Source organism: Pituophis catenifer, unplaced genomic scaffold (genome assembly GCF_029215685.1).
Source record: "Pituophis catenifer annectens isolate HBS135680 unplaced genomic scaffold, rPitCat1.0.hap2 SCAF_2, whole genome shotgun sequence".
Taxonomy (NCBI): Eukaryota; Metazoa; Chordata; class Lepidosauria; order Squamata; family Colubridae; genus Pituophis; species Pituophis catenifer.
Window position 1 is genome coordinate 226474028 of NW_027256882.1, and position 13279 is coordinate 226487306.

The following is a 13279-nucleotide window of genomic DNA, read 5'->3' on the forward strand; positions in this document are numbered from 1 at the left end:
AGTAGATTTCAACTTTTCCCTGGGTAATTATTGAGTTATAAATGAAGGACTTACTTTCGATTCACAATCAGCCAATCACGAATATAAGTCTGAACACAGTCCCGGACATGTAAATCCAATTCAGTCCTAGGGAGAAGCAAAAATATTTCTATGCATAATCAGTGATTGTACATAAAGTTAGTCAATATAATAACAGCAACATGGCTATTCTTCTCATGTAATAAAAAAAAATGTTATTTATGAAGCCACTTTTGTCGTCTCCAAATCCAGTTTTCAAGTTAAAATTCTGAACATCTTATTCAACATGTTATTAATAATAAAATATCATTTATAAAATCTTAAAAATTAAAGGACACTGATAGCATTACGAAATATAGACTATATTTTAAAGTACAAACCACACAATGTGTAAATAATGAAACAAATATCAAAGAAAGGCACTAGGGAAGCACTGGTCTGCTAAAACACAGTTCAGCAGTTACCAGAAAGGGATTCTGGTAACACCGATAACATAATCCCTTTGTTTATTTCATCCAAGGAAAAAGATGCAATTCATTGATACAGCACATGCTTTTTATGAAAATGTTCAGTCCTCAGATCTCCAGATCTATTAATAGAAAATACTTCAGAGAGAAAAAATGCTTTAATGAAAATTAAAATGTTCTAATGTTTGAGAATGTTGGGCTTCTCCCTGGTATGCTACACTGGAACCAATTAAATAGGTATACTACAATCCAAAAATTTCAAAGAAGGATTTTAATTGCACAAAAGCTAAGAAGCCACAGTGAAAGAAATTCCAGCAAAAGTTGCATATAACAGTGAATTCAATGTTCAGTCTTCTTAAAAAAAAATTCCTGGGCACACTATACCATATGCTAGCCAATATCCTTTTTAGACATAAGACTCAATTTCCATCTTTGTCTTGTTCTGGAAACTTTAGATTTATTACATTTTTTTTTCTATGTGAAGACTGTGTCCCTGACCACTGAGTTGCAGTTGTGCAGCAGTAGACCTTGGATTATACTCACGGGTGATAAAACCGTCAATCACCACAGACTGGGGTCCAATTATATGTGCTAACTATCACCTGGGTCAGAAGGGAAACAGTTTTCTTTGGAACATAAAGGGAAAGAGAAGTAACTTTTTCCATTCAATATAGTCCCAATATAATCTCTCCTTCTCTTTCAATAGCTTGTATCCTTATAAGATAAGCTCTTATAGGTATTTGTTGCTTGTGAGAAAAAGAGGTATAGGGACTGAAAAAGAGAATAGTTCATATGGTGAAGACAGAAAAAATAATATTGCTAGTGTACTGCCATTAGCTTGCCACTAGATACAGTTAAGAAAAACAAAAAGAAATCAGAGGAGCTTGTGACAATAGGAATGATGGGCAAACCCTAAGGTAAATCAAAATTTAAGGTCAAAATGGTTTGTTCTGGCTCCATATTTTAAACTGGGAATATCTGAAACTCCAGTCAGACCACTGGATAACCAGAATATATTGATGAGAAATACTTCTGGTTCAAAAAAAACCCCCCAAAGCATGAGAACATTAAAAACAGGTTTCAGTTACTTGCTTAAAAAAGTTTGCTCACCGTTCTTCTGGTAATGATGGTTCCAAGGTTCTATGCTCCTTTGCAGCATAAACCACCTCCAAATCATCTTCAGGAAAATCACCCAATTCTTGCAGGAGATCTGAATCTAGGTTATTCAGCTGCATCATTAAGAGACCTTCGAAATCCACTGGTTCTACAGCATCATAAAACTGAGGCTAAATAGTACAAAAAAGAAAAAGAAAGAAAAGAAAGAAAAATGCCTTTTTTAGGACTATAAAACATATTTCTGAGTTTCCATTAAATATTAACCTCAAATGCACTAACACCCTAAAAAGCTCATTTTATGGATCAAGAACAAAGGGTATAAATCACACATACATTCTTACACTTAACCATTACTGTTAAGCCTATAGTTTTAAAAAATCAGGCTACTTGAACCTTATTAGAAAGTAGGTTAAATAACAAGAAATTGTTAGACAAATAACGTATATTTCCTTTTCTTCTACCTCTTTTCTTTCTTTAGTAATGTCAGACAAAATTATATAAGCAGTTTCCTGCTGAAGATTTAGCTCAATCTATATTTAATGGCTTAATTTTTCTTTAAATCTATGAAATTTAATTCATAATTAAAAACAAATAACTAGTTTCATTAGGGAAGTGCCATATGCTACATAACTAAGTCAAACGGCAACATGCGAATGGAAGAGGAAGTCACTTTACCTTATTGTGAATGTGGTCACAAAGAAAGATAATGTCACAAGCTACCATTTTTTTTTTCTGAAAAAGTGTTTTATTTTTATTTCTCATAAACATGTCTCTTATCTACTGTTGATCATACTCAAATTTTTTAGGATGAAGAATGAACTAATATAAAAGTTAAAAGAGAATATGTATGATCAACAAGCTACCAAATTTGAGAGACATACAAACATTCTTGCCACAAGGAAGACTACGAGTAAACTAGCATTGTTCTTCTGTTTTATTTTATTTATATGTTTTTTAATTCATCACATTTTTATATTGCCCATTTCACATAAGTGACTCCGGATGGCTTACAATAAAAAATGGTACTCTTTATAAGACTTTGCAGTTGAAAGTATCAGCTTTTTGTACAAATGAGAACTTAGAAAAATCAGGATCTTCAGACAGTAAAGAATCTCCACCTGACTTAATAGAACATGAAGTCTAATGATTCATATGTTAAACCCTTGAACTCTATTCAGCCATGCTAGCCGTTAAAGCAAGGAAGCCGGGTACAGTTAAAATTAACATACAGAATTTTTTGAGGTATAAATAACCTTTTTTTCTGTCATAATTTCTTGAGACTGGGATTGTCTTCTAAACTACGTTTATCCCCATTGTAATTTTTAATGTGCATTTAGCAGATTAAACTAAAAATTATAAAAATTAATATATATATTTAAATATACATGTTAGCTAACTATAGACAACAGCAGATTTATTTGTTAAATAAATAATGCATCCCCAAAGCTCGTATACATAGCACATGCCCAGACCAACCAGGAATTATTGAGAGGTGACAAATATGTAGGGAAAAGAATTGTTACAGGAAGATAAAAACCATTAGTAAAAAGCAGCAATTAAGTGGTCTATCTATAAAAAGCAACCTACAGAGAAACAATTAACGTACCTTTTTAGTGCAGTAAAATTAGCAGTATGATGCAATCAAAATGGTGGCTAGATGAAACAAAAAGTAAGCAACTTGGCAGAAAGCCTTTTGAGAAAAAAATACACACTTTTTATCATCCAATGAATCTCCAAGAAAGTTAAACCGACAGCTGCTCAAGTTGAGGAAGTGAATTAGATGTCTTCAAGAAACAGGAAATATATATTTACTGTTTCAGTCTTCAGAACTGTGGGTTCCTAATAACCTGTTTATTCTTATTAAAATACAGTTAAAAGATCTGAGGATAAATTTAATATTAGTTCAACAAAGTTCTGCAAAATTCCATTCACTCTAGCAGATATTAAAATTAAGAAAGGAAATATTGTCTCTTAATAGTAACATTTGTAATCAGTGGTGTCTTCAGAAAGATCGTACAAATGACAAAAACAGGCTTTCTCTCATCCTTTTATAGAGCATTGTAATATTCACAAAATAGGCTACAAAAGGAACAGAGTTTGCAGTTTGGTGGTGTGATAAGGCTTTTGTCATTTTGATAAAAGCAGCAGAACTTGAAAACTCCTTTATAATGTTGTCTTAAGATACATTTATTTCATAATATTCATGTGTTAAATGTCCACACAGACATTTTACAATATTAATTGTGAAAGATGGTGCTGTGTTTCAAGATTTGAATCAATTAAGAAATAAGAAATTGTATGGGACTATTTTTTAATAGCATAGTTCCGCAGAATCCCATAACACAAACTTTCAGCAGAACATCATAACGAAATCAGATGGATTCACAGGTGGCTGAACACCACAGCCAACACATGATCCTTGGCCATCTATATCCCCATGGAGCAGCACATGCAGTGGGATACTGCAAGGTTCTTTCCTGAGCCCAATACTGTTCAACATCCCATTAAATGATTTAAATGAGAGAACAAAAGGTATGCATATAATATTTATGTATGACTAAAGCTGGGGAAGTTTGCTAATAATCCTAATACTGGTTTAATAACAGTACTTGTTAGAGTTTGGGGGTCTTGGTAGACTACAGATTAAAGATAAGCCAACAATATGCAGAAGCTGCCAAAAAGCGAATGCAATTTGGGGTTACATCACTGCACTGGCTACCAGAAGTGGTCCTCCGGATCCACTTCAAGTGCTGGTACTTATCTTTAAAGCCCTACATGGTTTAGGTCCGGGGTATTTGCAGGACCATCTCCTACCTGCCTCCCACTGTCCTGTCCGCTCACACAGGGCTGCCCTCCTCAGGGTACCGTCGACCAGACAATGTCGGTTGGCGACGTCCAGGGGTAGAGCGTTCTCTGTGGGCGCTCCTGCCCTCTGGAATGAGTTACCCATCGAGCTTCGGACGGCGCCTGACCTCTGCTCCTTCCATCGAAACCTAAAGACTTGGCTGTTTCTACAAATGGGTTGATTCTGATTCCTGGGTTTTATTATTTATTGTCGCTGTTTTAAATTGATTTTAATTACGTTTTCTTTTATTATTGTATGTTTTTAACATGTGTTCGCCGCCCTGAGTCCTTAGGGAGAAGGGCGGCATATAAATTTGTGTAAATAAATACATCAACAGAGTACAGGATCAAGACCACAGGAAGTGATAATACTGCTCTATGTTTCACTGATAGGACCACATGTGGAATACTGTGTCCAGTTTTTGTCATGACACAAAAGATGCTGGGGAACTGGAAATAATGAAGGGAAGAATGACAACAATGGTTTGGAAGCTAAATTCTGCAATGACTGGTTAAAGGTACCTGGTATTTTTAGCTAAAAGAAGCAAAGAATAAGGAAAACATGACAGCAATCTTCTGATACATGATAGAATACATGATAGAATACAGAAAAGTACATTTATTCTCCCTGAAGGTAAAACAAGAACCAATTAGTGGAAGCTTTACAGTGAGATCCAAACTTGAATTAACAAGGAATTTCTTGACTGTGAGAATTATTAAACAATGGAACAGACTGCTTTCTGAATTTGTGGTTCTCCATCATTAAGAAAGCATTGTCCCCATACAACTTCATAGTTATTATAGTTTTATATTAATAAGACTAACCTGTTGTCTTTCAATTCAGATTAGATGTCAATTTTTTTCTAATTAGGCAGAAATCACTCTCTAGCCCTCTTGATTTCTCTTCAATGTATGAGCAAATTTCCACTTACTTATATGTGTATAAATTTATTGGAGCCAATGTCTGCCAGGGCACCTAATAATCATAAACTCTATGTCAGGGTTATGACCAATGTCCTAATAAAATCAGGAACCTCAAGCCATTTTGCAAAAAAAAATCCAGTTGTTTATTAGGTAGGCACGACCCAAGGGAAGCCAGCTCTGACTTCACCCAGTTCGCGTCTTGCTTCTGCCCCTGTTGCCCCTCCCCCCCAGGTATGTCACCAGTCACATTCCCCAAGGAAGCAATTTTGCGGTCATTCCCTCTGACCATTGAGGGTCTCCGTGGAGATGGCCTTGACTTCGGCTGGCTAGGATGTGTTTTGTTTCGACTGAAGTGTGAATTCCTCAGTGCAGTTGTGAGGTGCAATTTCCCATCCCCCTGTCTATGGCAACTTGGGAGCAGGTAAGGAAAGCTTCGCGAGTTGACACTCTAAAGGTCATTAAAATTATAATAAAGGGGAATTCACAGTTGAATCATGAGAGGCATAATCCTTTTCTTGAACACTATTCTAACTTTCCTTCCCCTGATCCTATCTGATAGATATAGTGTCCTTGCTCAAGTTAACTGGGATAAATGAAGCACATTAATAAGGATCAGTTTAGTGTAGTGACTTGGGAACCAGGAGATTCTGAGTGCTAGTTCTGTCTTAACCATGAAAGCCACCTGAGTGACTTTGGGTCAGTCATTTGCTTTCAGTCAAATTTACCACAGAGAGTTGTTGTTCTGGAGAAAGTAGGAGGAAGGAGTATTAGATACATTTGCCACTTCGAGTTATTTATGAAAAAATAAAGGTGGGATTAAAAAAATATTTAAAAAGTAAGTTTTTACACTCACCAGATTAATGGAAGAAAAACCAGGTGTACTATTACTTCGCTGACAGATGGGTCCAAAGGATGGTTGATGCACAAACTGTCGTCTTATTTCTGCTGAGGAATGCCTTCAATATAAAAAAAGACAACAGAATTGGTTATACCTGTTACATTAAACTGAGCATATTTTCTTAATATTTGAACACATTTCACATAATCAAACTGTTGCCCGTTATCCGGTTAGCATTTTTACCATTAATAGAAAAGTAATGGATGCACTCTCTTTGTTTGAGAGTGTTTTTCTGTCAAATTCAGGGACTAGGTTCTTTCCAGAGCTCCACACCAACTCAGGTGCCTAGTTTTATGGGCGATACAACCTCAACCATATAAGGAAGTGCAGACATCAACTCCCAGAATTCCCTACTCAGCACTGGCTAGAGAATTCTGGGAGTTGAAATTCATATCTTTTAACATTGTAGAGGTAGAAAATCACTGTTCTAAACATTCAAAAAACTCTTACCTTAAAGAACTTGCTATTTAAAGAGGGCAAGTTCCTATTTTTATCTTTTATTAAGCCAGATACTGATGATATTTGCAAAAGTTTAAAACAATGTCACTCTTCTCATTAATTTTTTATTTAAAGTACATGTTTTTCTTGAGAAATATTTTAGTTATGTCAATATCTAATGGGTTTAATATTATTTTTACATGATGCAATAAATGAATGTTCTATGTATATGTCACTTTCATTTTTTAATGATTGTCAATAGATATCACCCAAAGGCTATTTTGGGGTCCTCCATAATTTTTATAGGCAAAGGTCTTGAGAGAAAAATGTTTAAGAAACACTGTTCTAGAGGAATACAGGGCTGTGGTATGGGTAATTATTCACAATTGAGTGCAAAATTTCCATTACTAAGCAAGGCAGTTGTTAAATGAGTCATGCCCCATTTTACAATCTTTTTTTGCCATAGTTGTTAAGACAATCATGTGGTCACTAAGTGAATCTGACTTCCCACATTGACTTTGCTTGTTGGAAGCCAGCTGGGAAGGTTAGAGATGGTGATCACATGACCCTGAGACAGAGCAACTGTCATAAATACATGCCGGTTGCCAAGCACCCAAATTTTGATCACGTAACCATGGAGATGCTGCAACGCTCATAAGGGTGAAAAACAGTTGTGTCACTTTTTCCAGTTGTAAAAAGTGCTGTTGTGCTACAACAATTGTAACTTCAAACTGTGACTAAACGAATGGTTGTAAATCAAGCACTACCTGTAGCCCAGAAGATGGCTTTGACAAACAGAAGGAAGATTTGTTACCATGGCAACAACCAGAGAAACGTGGCATGAGCCATTACCAAAACAGAGATTTGTGAAAACACCTCAGAGAAACCTCCAATATTCGTGAAGAAAGGAAGCACGTTCAGATTTTCAAGATTCAGTCGCGATAGCCCTTCTAATAAAAATAGTTTTAGGCCCACAGAGTGCCTGTTTCTTAGTCTTGCATCTTACCACATTAAACTGGCATCTCAAATACAGAACATAACATAACCTGTCAACCGTACTTTGTTGCGGTTCTTCTCTCTGCTGCAGCTGTTTCCCCCCCCTTTTTTTTTCTTCCGGCCAGTAAATCATGTTTGTGATTAATGTAGCCCCAGAAACTACTCTTGAAATGGTGACAGATTGGCCATAAATCAATCCTGTTACAGCCCAGGAGGAGGAAGAGGAGGTGCAGCAGCAGCAGCTTGGGGCTTCTAGGGATAATAGTACTGAAGGGGCAGATTCCAGCAATGTTGAAGCTAATGACTCCCCTCTGGTTGAGGGAAAAACCCAGGATTCCCCACCTGCATCCACAGGCAGCCCTTAGACTCTATGATTCACCCCATCCAGTCCTAAACAGAGGCCTGCATTAAAGATACAACCACAGAGAGCAGATCAGACGGATCATCCAAGAAACAGGCTGGCAGGAGAGGAGACTCCAGCAAGTAATGTACCTTAGCCATGCATTTGGGTGGTGGCTCAGTGCAGCTTCTTTATTGGCCATCCTCCCCGAGAGAAAACGCTGAGAATAACTTTTCAAAGTCTCAGCTCTGGTGCCGTGCTTTGACCTCTGGATTCCACCTCCCTCCGTCTCTCCCCTTTTCCCTTGGATTTGTCATTTGTTTGTTTGCTTCTAAAAAAAAGTTCTGAGTTTGCAGAACTCTGGACTGTGGCAGGGAGCCAGGCAGCCAGCTACCTTGTTGGCTGGCAGCCAGAAAGGCTGGCACCATAAAGCCCTCGCCAAAATATTTATATGACAATAATCTATAGGAAAATGTGAGACAAAATTGGGAAAATTCAAAATGCTAAGAAAATGTTAGAAACACATGAAAGGAGGAGTTAAATGTTCAAGTTAAAAGACACAACACAGAAAAAAAGACGCTTGTCAAGAAGACAAGCTGGCTCTGGTACAAAGTCAAATTTAGCTTAAGCATCTTGGTAGCTTAAATGTTTGCTCTGCAGAAGATGAGCACCCTCTAGTGGCTGTCACAGAACAGAAAGTTGTTTAAGTAAACTGGCCAAAGGAGGATCAAGCAAGAATTCTGAGAATGAGAATGAACTCTGGTTTATTTTTCTAGTTCATCAATCACAATAATGTGCCGTGTGACATACAGAATTACTCCAAACAAAAGTCTGACAACAATGGGATCTGATTAGTCACAGAAAATACATACATCTTTCTCTGTAAACTCTTATATCATTCTCTCTCCAAAATGTTCATTTTATTGCATAAAGGAGCTCCGACTAAGCAAATACCCTTCATCTTTCTCTTTCTTGCAGTGTTTCTGTTTAGCGGATAAGTATTCCAAGTTAGATATAAAATAAGATTCCGCCCAGAGTCACCTAATCAGGGAGGTGGGTGGTATATAAATTTAATAAATAAATAATATGCACAGCTTGGTGAGAAATAAGATTTTATTAACTTCATATACAGTCAGAGCCAACTCTTGAGACTCCGCAAATTTTTTTCTACTGTTTTAAGATTTTGTTCAAAAGTGGAAATCAGCAATAGGAAGTAAACATGTCACAATCTGCCAGGGTTGCTACAAGTCAAGTCACTCAGACACAAACTTCTGGAAGCCACTAAACAGGAAAGCCTGCTAATGACCACAAATGCTCAGCTTACTCTAGTTGAACATTCTTCACTCAGAATTTACAAATCCATATCATATTTTGCATGTCAGATGTAAATGCCTTATTCTCTAATGTGTAAATAATGTATATATGGAACATCAGGGGTTAACTTATTACTTGAGCTTTAATGTATTCATATTTTACCACTCCCATTCCTGGCTCCGCCCCTTGTATATAAAAGGAGCCATCCTCCCCATTTTCCTTGCTTCTATCTTGAATATTCAGCGAATATAGAATGCCTATTATGATTAAAGAGAATTATATTTAAACCTATAACTTCTATTATCTTTATTGAGTCTGATCCTGAAAATATTGCAACAAGCTGGTAGCAGAGGATGGTTAATTGACTCAATAAGTAATTAAAAATGTCCAAGAAAGATAGGCCCAACACCAGGGCCTACAGCAAAGAAATAGAAACTGATCAAGAGATGATCAACGAATCCACTAATGCGATTTCGAGAGAATCCGAAGAATACACCACTGAAGAAGAAGAACTGATGAGTGAAAATAACGACCAGGAAGAAATCGAGATAGAAAATAACGAACTCAGGTCAGAAATATTAAAAATACTAAAAAGCCAAAAGAATGATGAAAGCCTCATCGCGGACCTCCAGGAGATGCTGAGGAACAGCGGAGCAGCGAGAGAGAAAAACATCATTAAAGAAAAACCCAAAGATCAAAAAACTGTGAGTGAAATGACTACTGAGAAAATAGTTGTAGAAAAGAAAAGATGTGACCCCGCGCGAAATTTTGAACGGCAGCCATCTTGGTTTCAACGAACTTCAAAAGAGAGTGAAGCAGAGCCAATCAAAACGCTCAGTTCAAAATTTCTGGCGCGAAAAACGCTATCAGACGAAGAAAGTGAAAAAGAAGTCTCAAACTCTTCAGATGAACCAAAATCAGAAAGTGAAGACGATTTAACAAAGTCTCAAGTAGAGTCAGCAATGAAAACACTTTTTGCTGCTTTTGGGCCAAGATTGAAAATTTCTAAGACATCAACGAAGAAGCAAGCAATCAAACCGACAACTCAAGACCTGCACGCTCCCATCCTGACTTCGAAAACGACGACACCCGAGCCCAGAGAGCCATGCCGATTCCGTCCTACACCGCAGACAGAATCGAGTGCCAGCACACACAAGAGAAAGAGAAGAACCGCCGCCATCACCAAAGCCCCAAAAACCGAGCCAGAGACCGACTCATCTGAAGAGGAGCGGATCGAGAGAGCTGAAATGGAGAGAACCTTCCACAACGGCGCCAAAGAAGAAATGAGCAACGCGCATGTGCAAAACTACGTAGACGGCCCCGAAAGACTTGAACTGGCCAGAGAACCGCGCAGACTCGTTACAAGCATCCCAATGCCGTTCTGTAATTTCCTGCACTTGAGAGACCACGGACTGCCTCAGGTTGTAAGTAATGGACAAAATAATGTGGGGAACTTACCCAGTGACTTCCCAAAACTTAGAGTTGATGGCATTAATTTACAAGAGTGGTACCAACAGCTTCAGGTTATTTTTATGAAAGAAAATTTACTATTCTTTATAACTAGTCCTCCAAGAAGACCTTGGACTTTAAAAATAGACTGTTTACATCATAGAGCATTTTTCATAATAATTTCTAGCGTGTCTCCTGCAATGTATCATAGCATCAAACCAAACCTAACTGTATCAGAAATAATTCAATGCATGTTTAATCTATTTCACAGCGATAGCGTAGCCACAACCACAAGAATGTCTAAGGATTTCTTTTCTTCTAGAGTGAAACCAGGGGTTTCTATAAGTGAACATTTGATAAATCTAAACAAAATAAGAGCTGAGCTGCAATTGAGGGGGGAAGTGATTTCAGATCAAACTATGAAAAGTGTTATTATCAATTCACTTGATCCATCATGGGATAACTTTATGTCACACTTAGATACCATTAATTTGGGATATTTATCAATAGAAAGTCTATCTAACAAATTGATAGCAGAAGACAATTCAAGAAAAAATCGTTCCAGTAACCAAACAGAACACAAATCTTTTAGGAAAGTAGTCTTTCAAGATAAATATAATGAAGCCTTTAGATGCCACAATTGTGGATCCAGGGAACACAGTAGAAGAGACTGTCCCAAAGTCCCAAGGGAGAGACATAGGCCAGAATATAGGAGCAAATACAATTACAGACAATCTTCCACAGATAGACACAAATATAGAAGTCCACCAAACTACAGAGAAAGTAGAGGGGGTAGAGAAAATTCAAAAGAGAGAAAATCTGGGTCACTAAATGGGCTAAATAAACAAGACAGCACCAAAACACAACAAGATGAGAACAATAATTGGCTTATTGATTCTGGTGCAACAAATCACACCACTAATAACAAAAGTATATTATCTTCATTTACAGAAGATAAGTTTGTGATAAAGGTAGCTAATCAAGAAAAGGTTCAAGTATTAGGCAGAGGAAATGTGACCTTGCCTGGTTTAGGGAAAATAGAGGGGGTATTATTAATCCCAGAAATACCTCACAACATACTAAGTGCTATAAAACTAAGCAGAGAATCTGACATCAATATAGTTTTCTCAAAGGGGAAAGCAACTATAGAAAAGAACAAAACAAATGTAGGCACTGTGATGATAAAAGGGGGTCTACCCTATCTGATAACCAAAGAAAGATGGTTACATAACATTGATTCAAATATGGAAGATTGTATTGAAGCAGATGATGAAAATGTCAGTAACAGTGACAATGATGAATGTAAAATAACTCATGATAACAAAAATACACACAATGAGAAGAAACCAAAAATAGGTAAACCAATTCATGATGAGTGTGCTCATATCTTACATAGGAAGTTAGGACATGCAAGCTTTCCTGTAGTACAAAAAATGACTGAACACGCAGAAGGTGTAAGAATAAAAAATTGTGAAAATTATTTAGAATGCTCAGTATGTAAATCCACCAAACTAAAAACCAGTCCTAGACCAAAAAAATCTAACAGATCAACTAACAATATTTTTGATTTGGTACATATGGACTTAGTTGGTCCATTAACTCCATCAATTACCTATAGAAAACGTTACTTCCTAACAATAGTGGATGATTACAGTCGCTATGGTTTTGTTTACACATTAAAGCACAAGGATGAAACCTTTCAGAAATTTAAGGAATTCTACAAACGCATAGAAACACAACATAATATCAGAATAAAACAAATTATGACAGATAGGGGATGTGAATTCATGTCTAAAGAATTCTCCCAATGGTTAAAGGATAGAGGGATGCTACATTTCACGTCCAATCCATTTTCTGCCTTTCAAAATGGGATTGCAGAGAGAAAGAACTCCACACTACAAACCATGATTAGATGCACATTAGAGGATGCTGGTTTAGGCAAACAATTTTGGTCAGAAGCCTTACATTATTCAAATTACACTCAAAATAGAACATGGTCCAGTATTGTGAATAAGACACCATATGAGGTGATGTACAATAGAAAACCTAAATTAGCACACATGCACATATTTGGAGTTACTGCAGACGTGCACATACCTAAACAATTGAGGAGAAAGGGAGAAAACGTATCCAGGAGATTAAGATTCATGGGATACGAAACTGGAACCAAAGGGTACAGATTCATCGATAATAATAACAAATTTATAGTATCCAGAACAGCTGTGTTTCATGAGCAGGCCAATTGGTCTAAGTTGCACCTTAATGAAATTTTTCCTAATAAAAGCAAAGATAATATATCTTGCGAGGAAGGAACAACAGAAAATCAAAATATTAACAAAAGTAAGAACAAAACCAAAACTTGGACAAATAGTCAGCATAAAATAAAGACAGACACATTAACAAAAAAAGAAGCCAGATATTTGCATGACAACCATAGCAAACCTGAAAGAAATATTAGAAATAATAGAAACCAAA

At 36.7% G+C, this 13279-nt stretch overlaps 1 protein-coding gene across 1 annotated transcript in view; it reads right to left on the minus strand.

Annotated features, from left to right (window-relative positions):
• Window positions 1–13279, minus strand: part of DOCK8 (dedicator of cytokinesis 8) — a 94938-nt gene that overhangs the window by 74130 nt on the left and 7529 nt on the right. The window contains exons 2-4 of the mRNA XM_070938629.1: window positions 6223–6325; window positions 1596–1771; window positions 55–126 (exon numbers count right to left, since the gene is read on the minus strand). Of these exons, the coding sequence (XP_070794730.1) occupies window positions 55–126; window positions 1596–1771; window positions 6223–6325 (351 nt within the window). The remainder of the gene's footprint in view (window positions 1–54; window positions 127–1595; window positions 1772–6222; window positions 6326–13279) is intronic.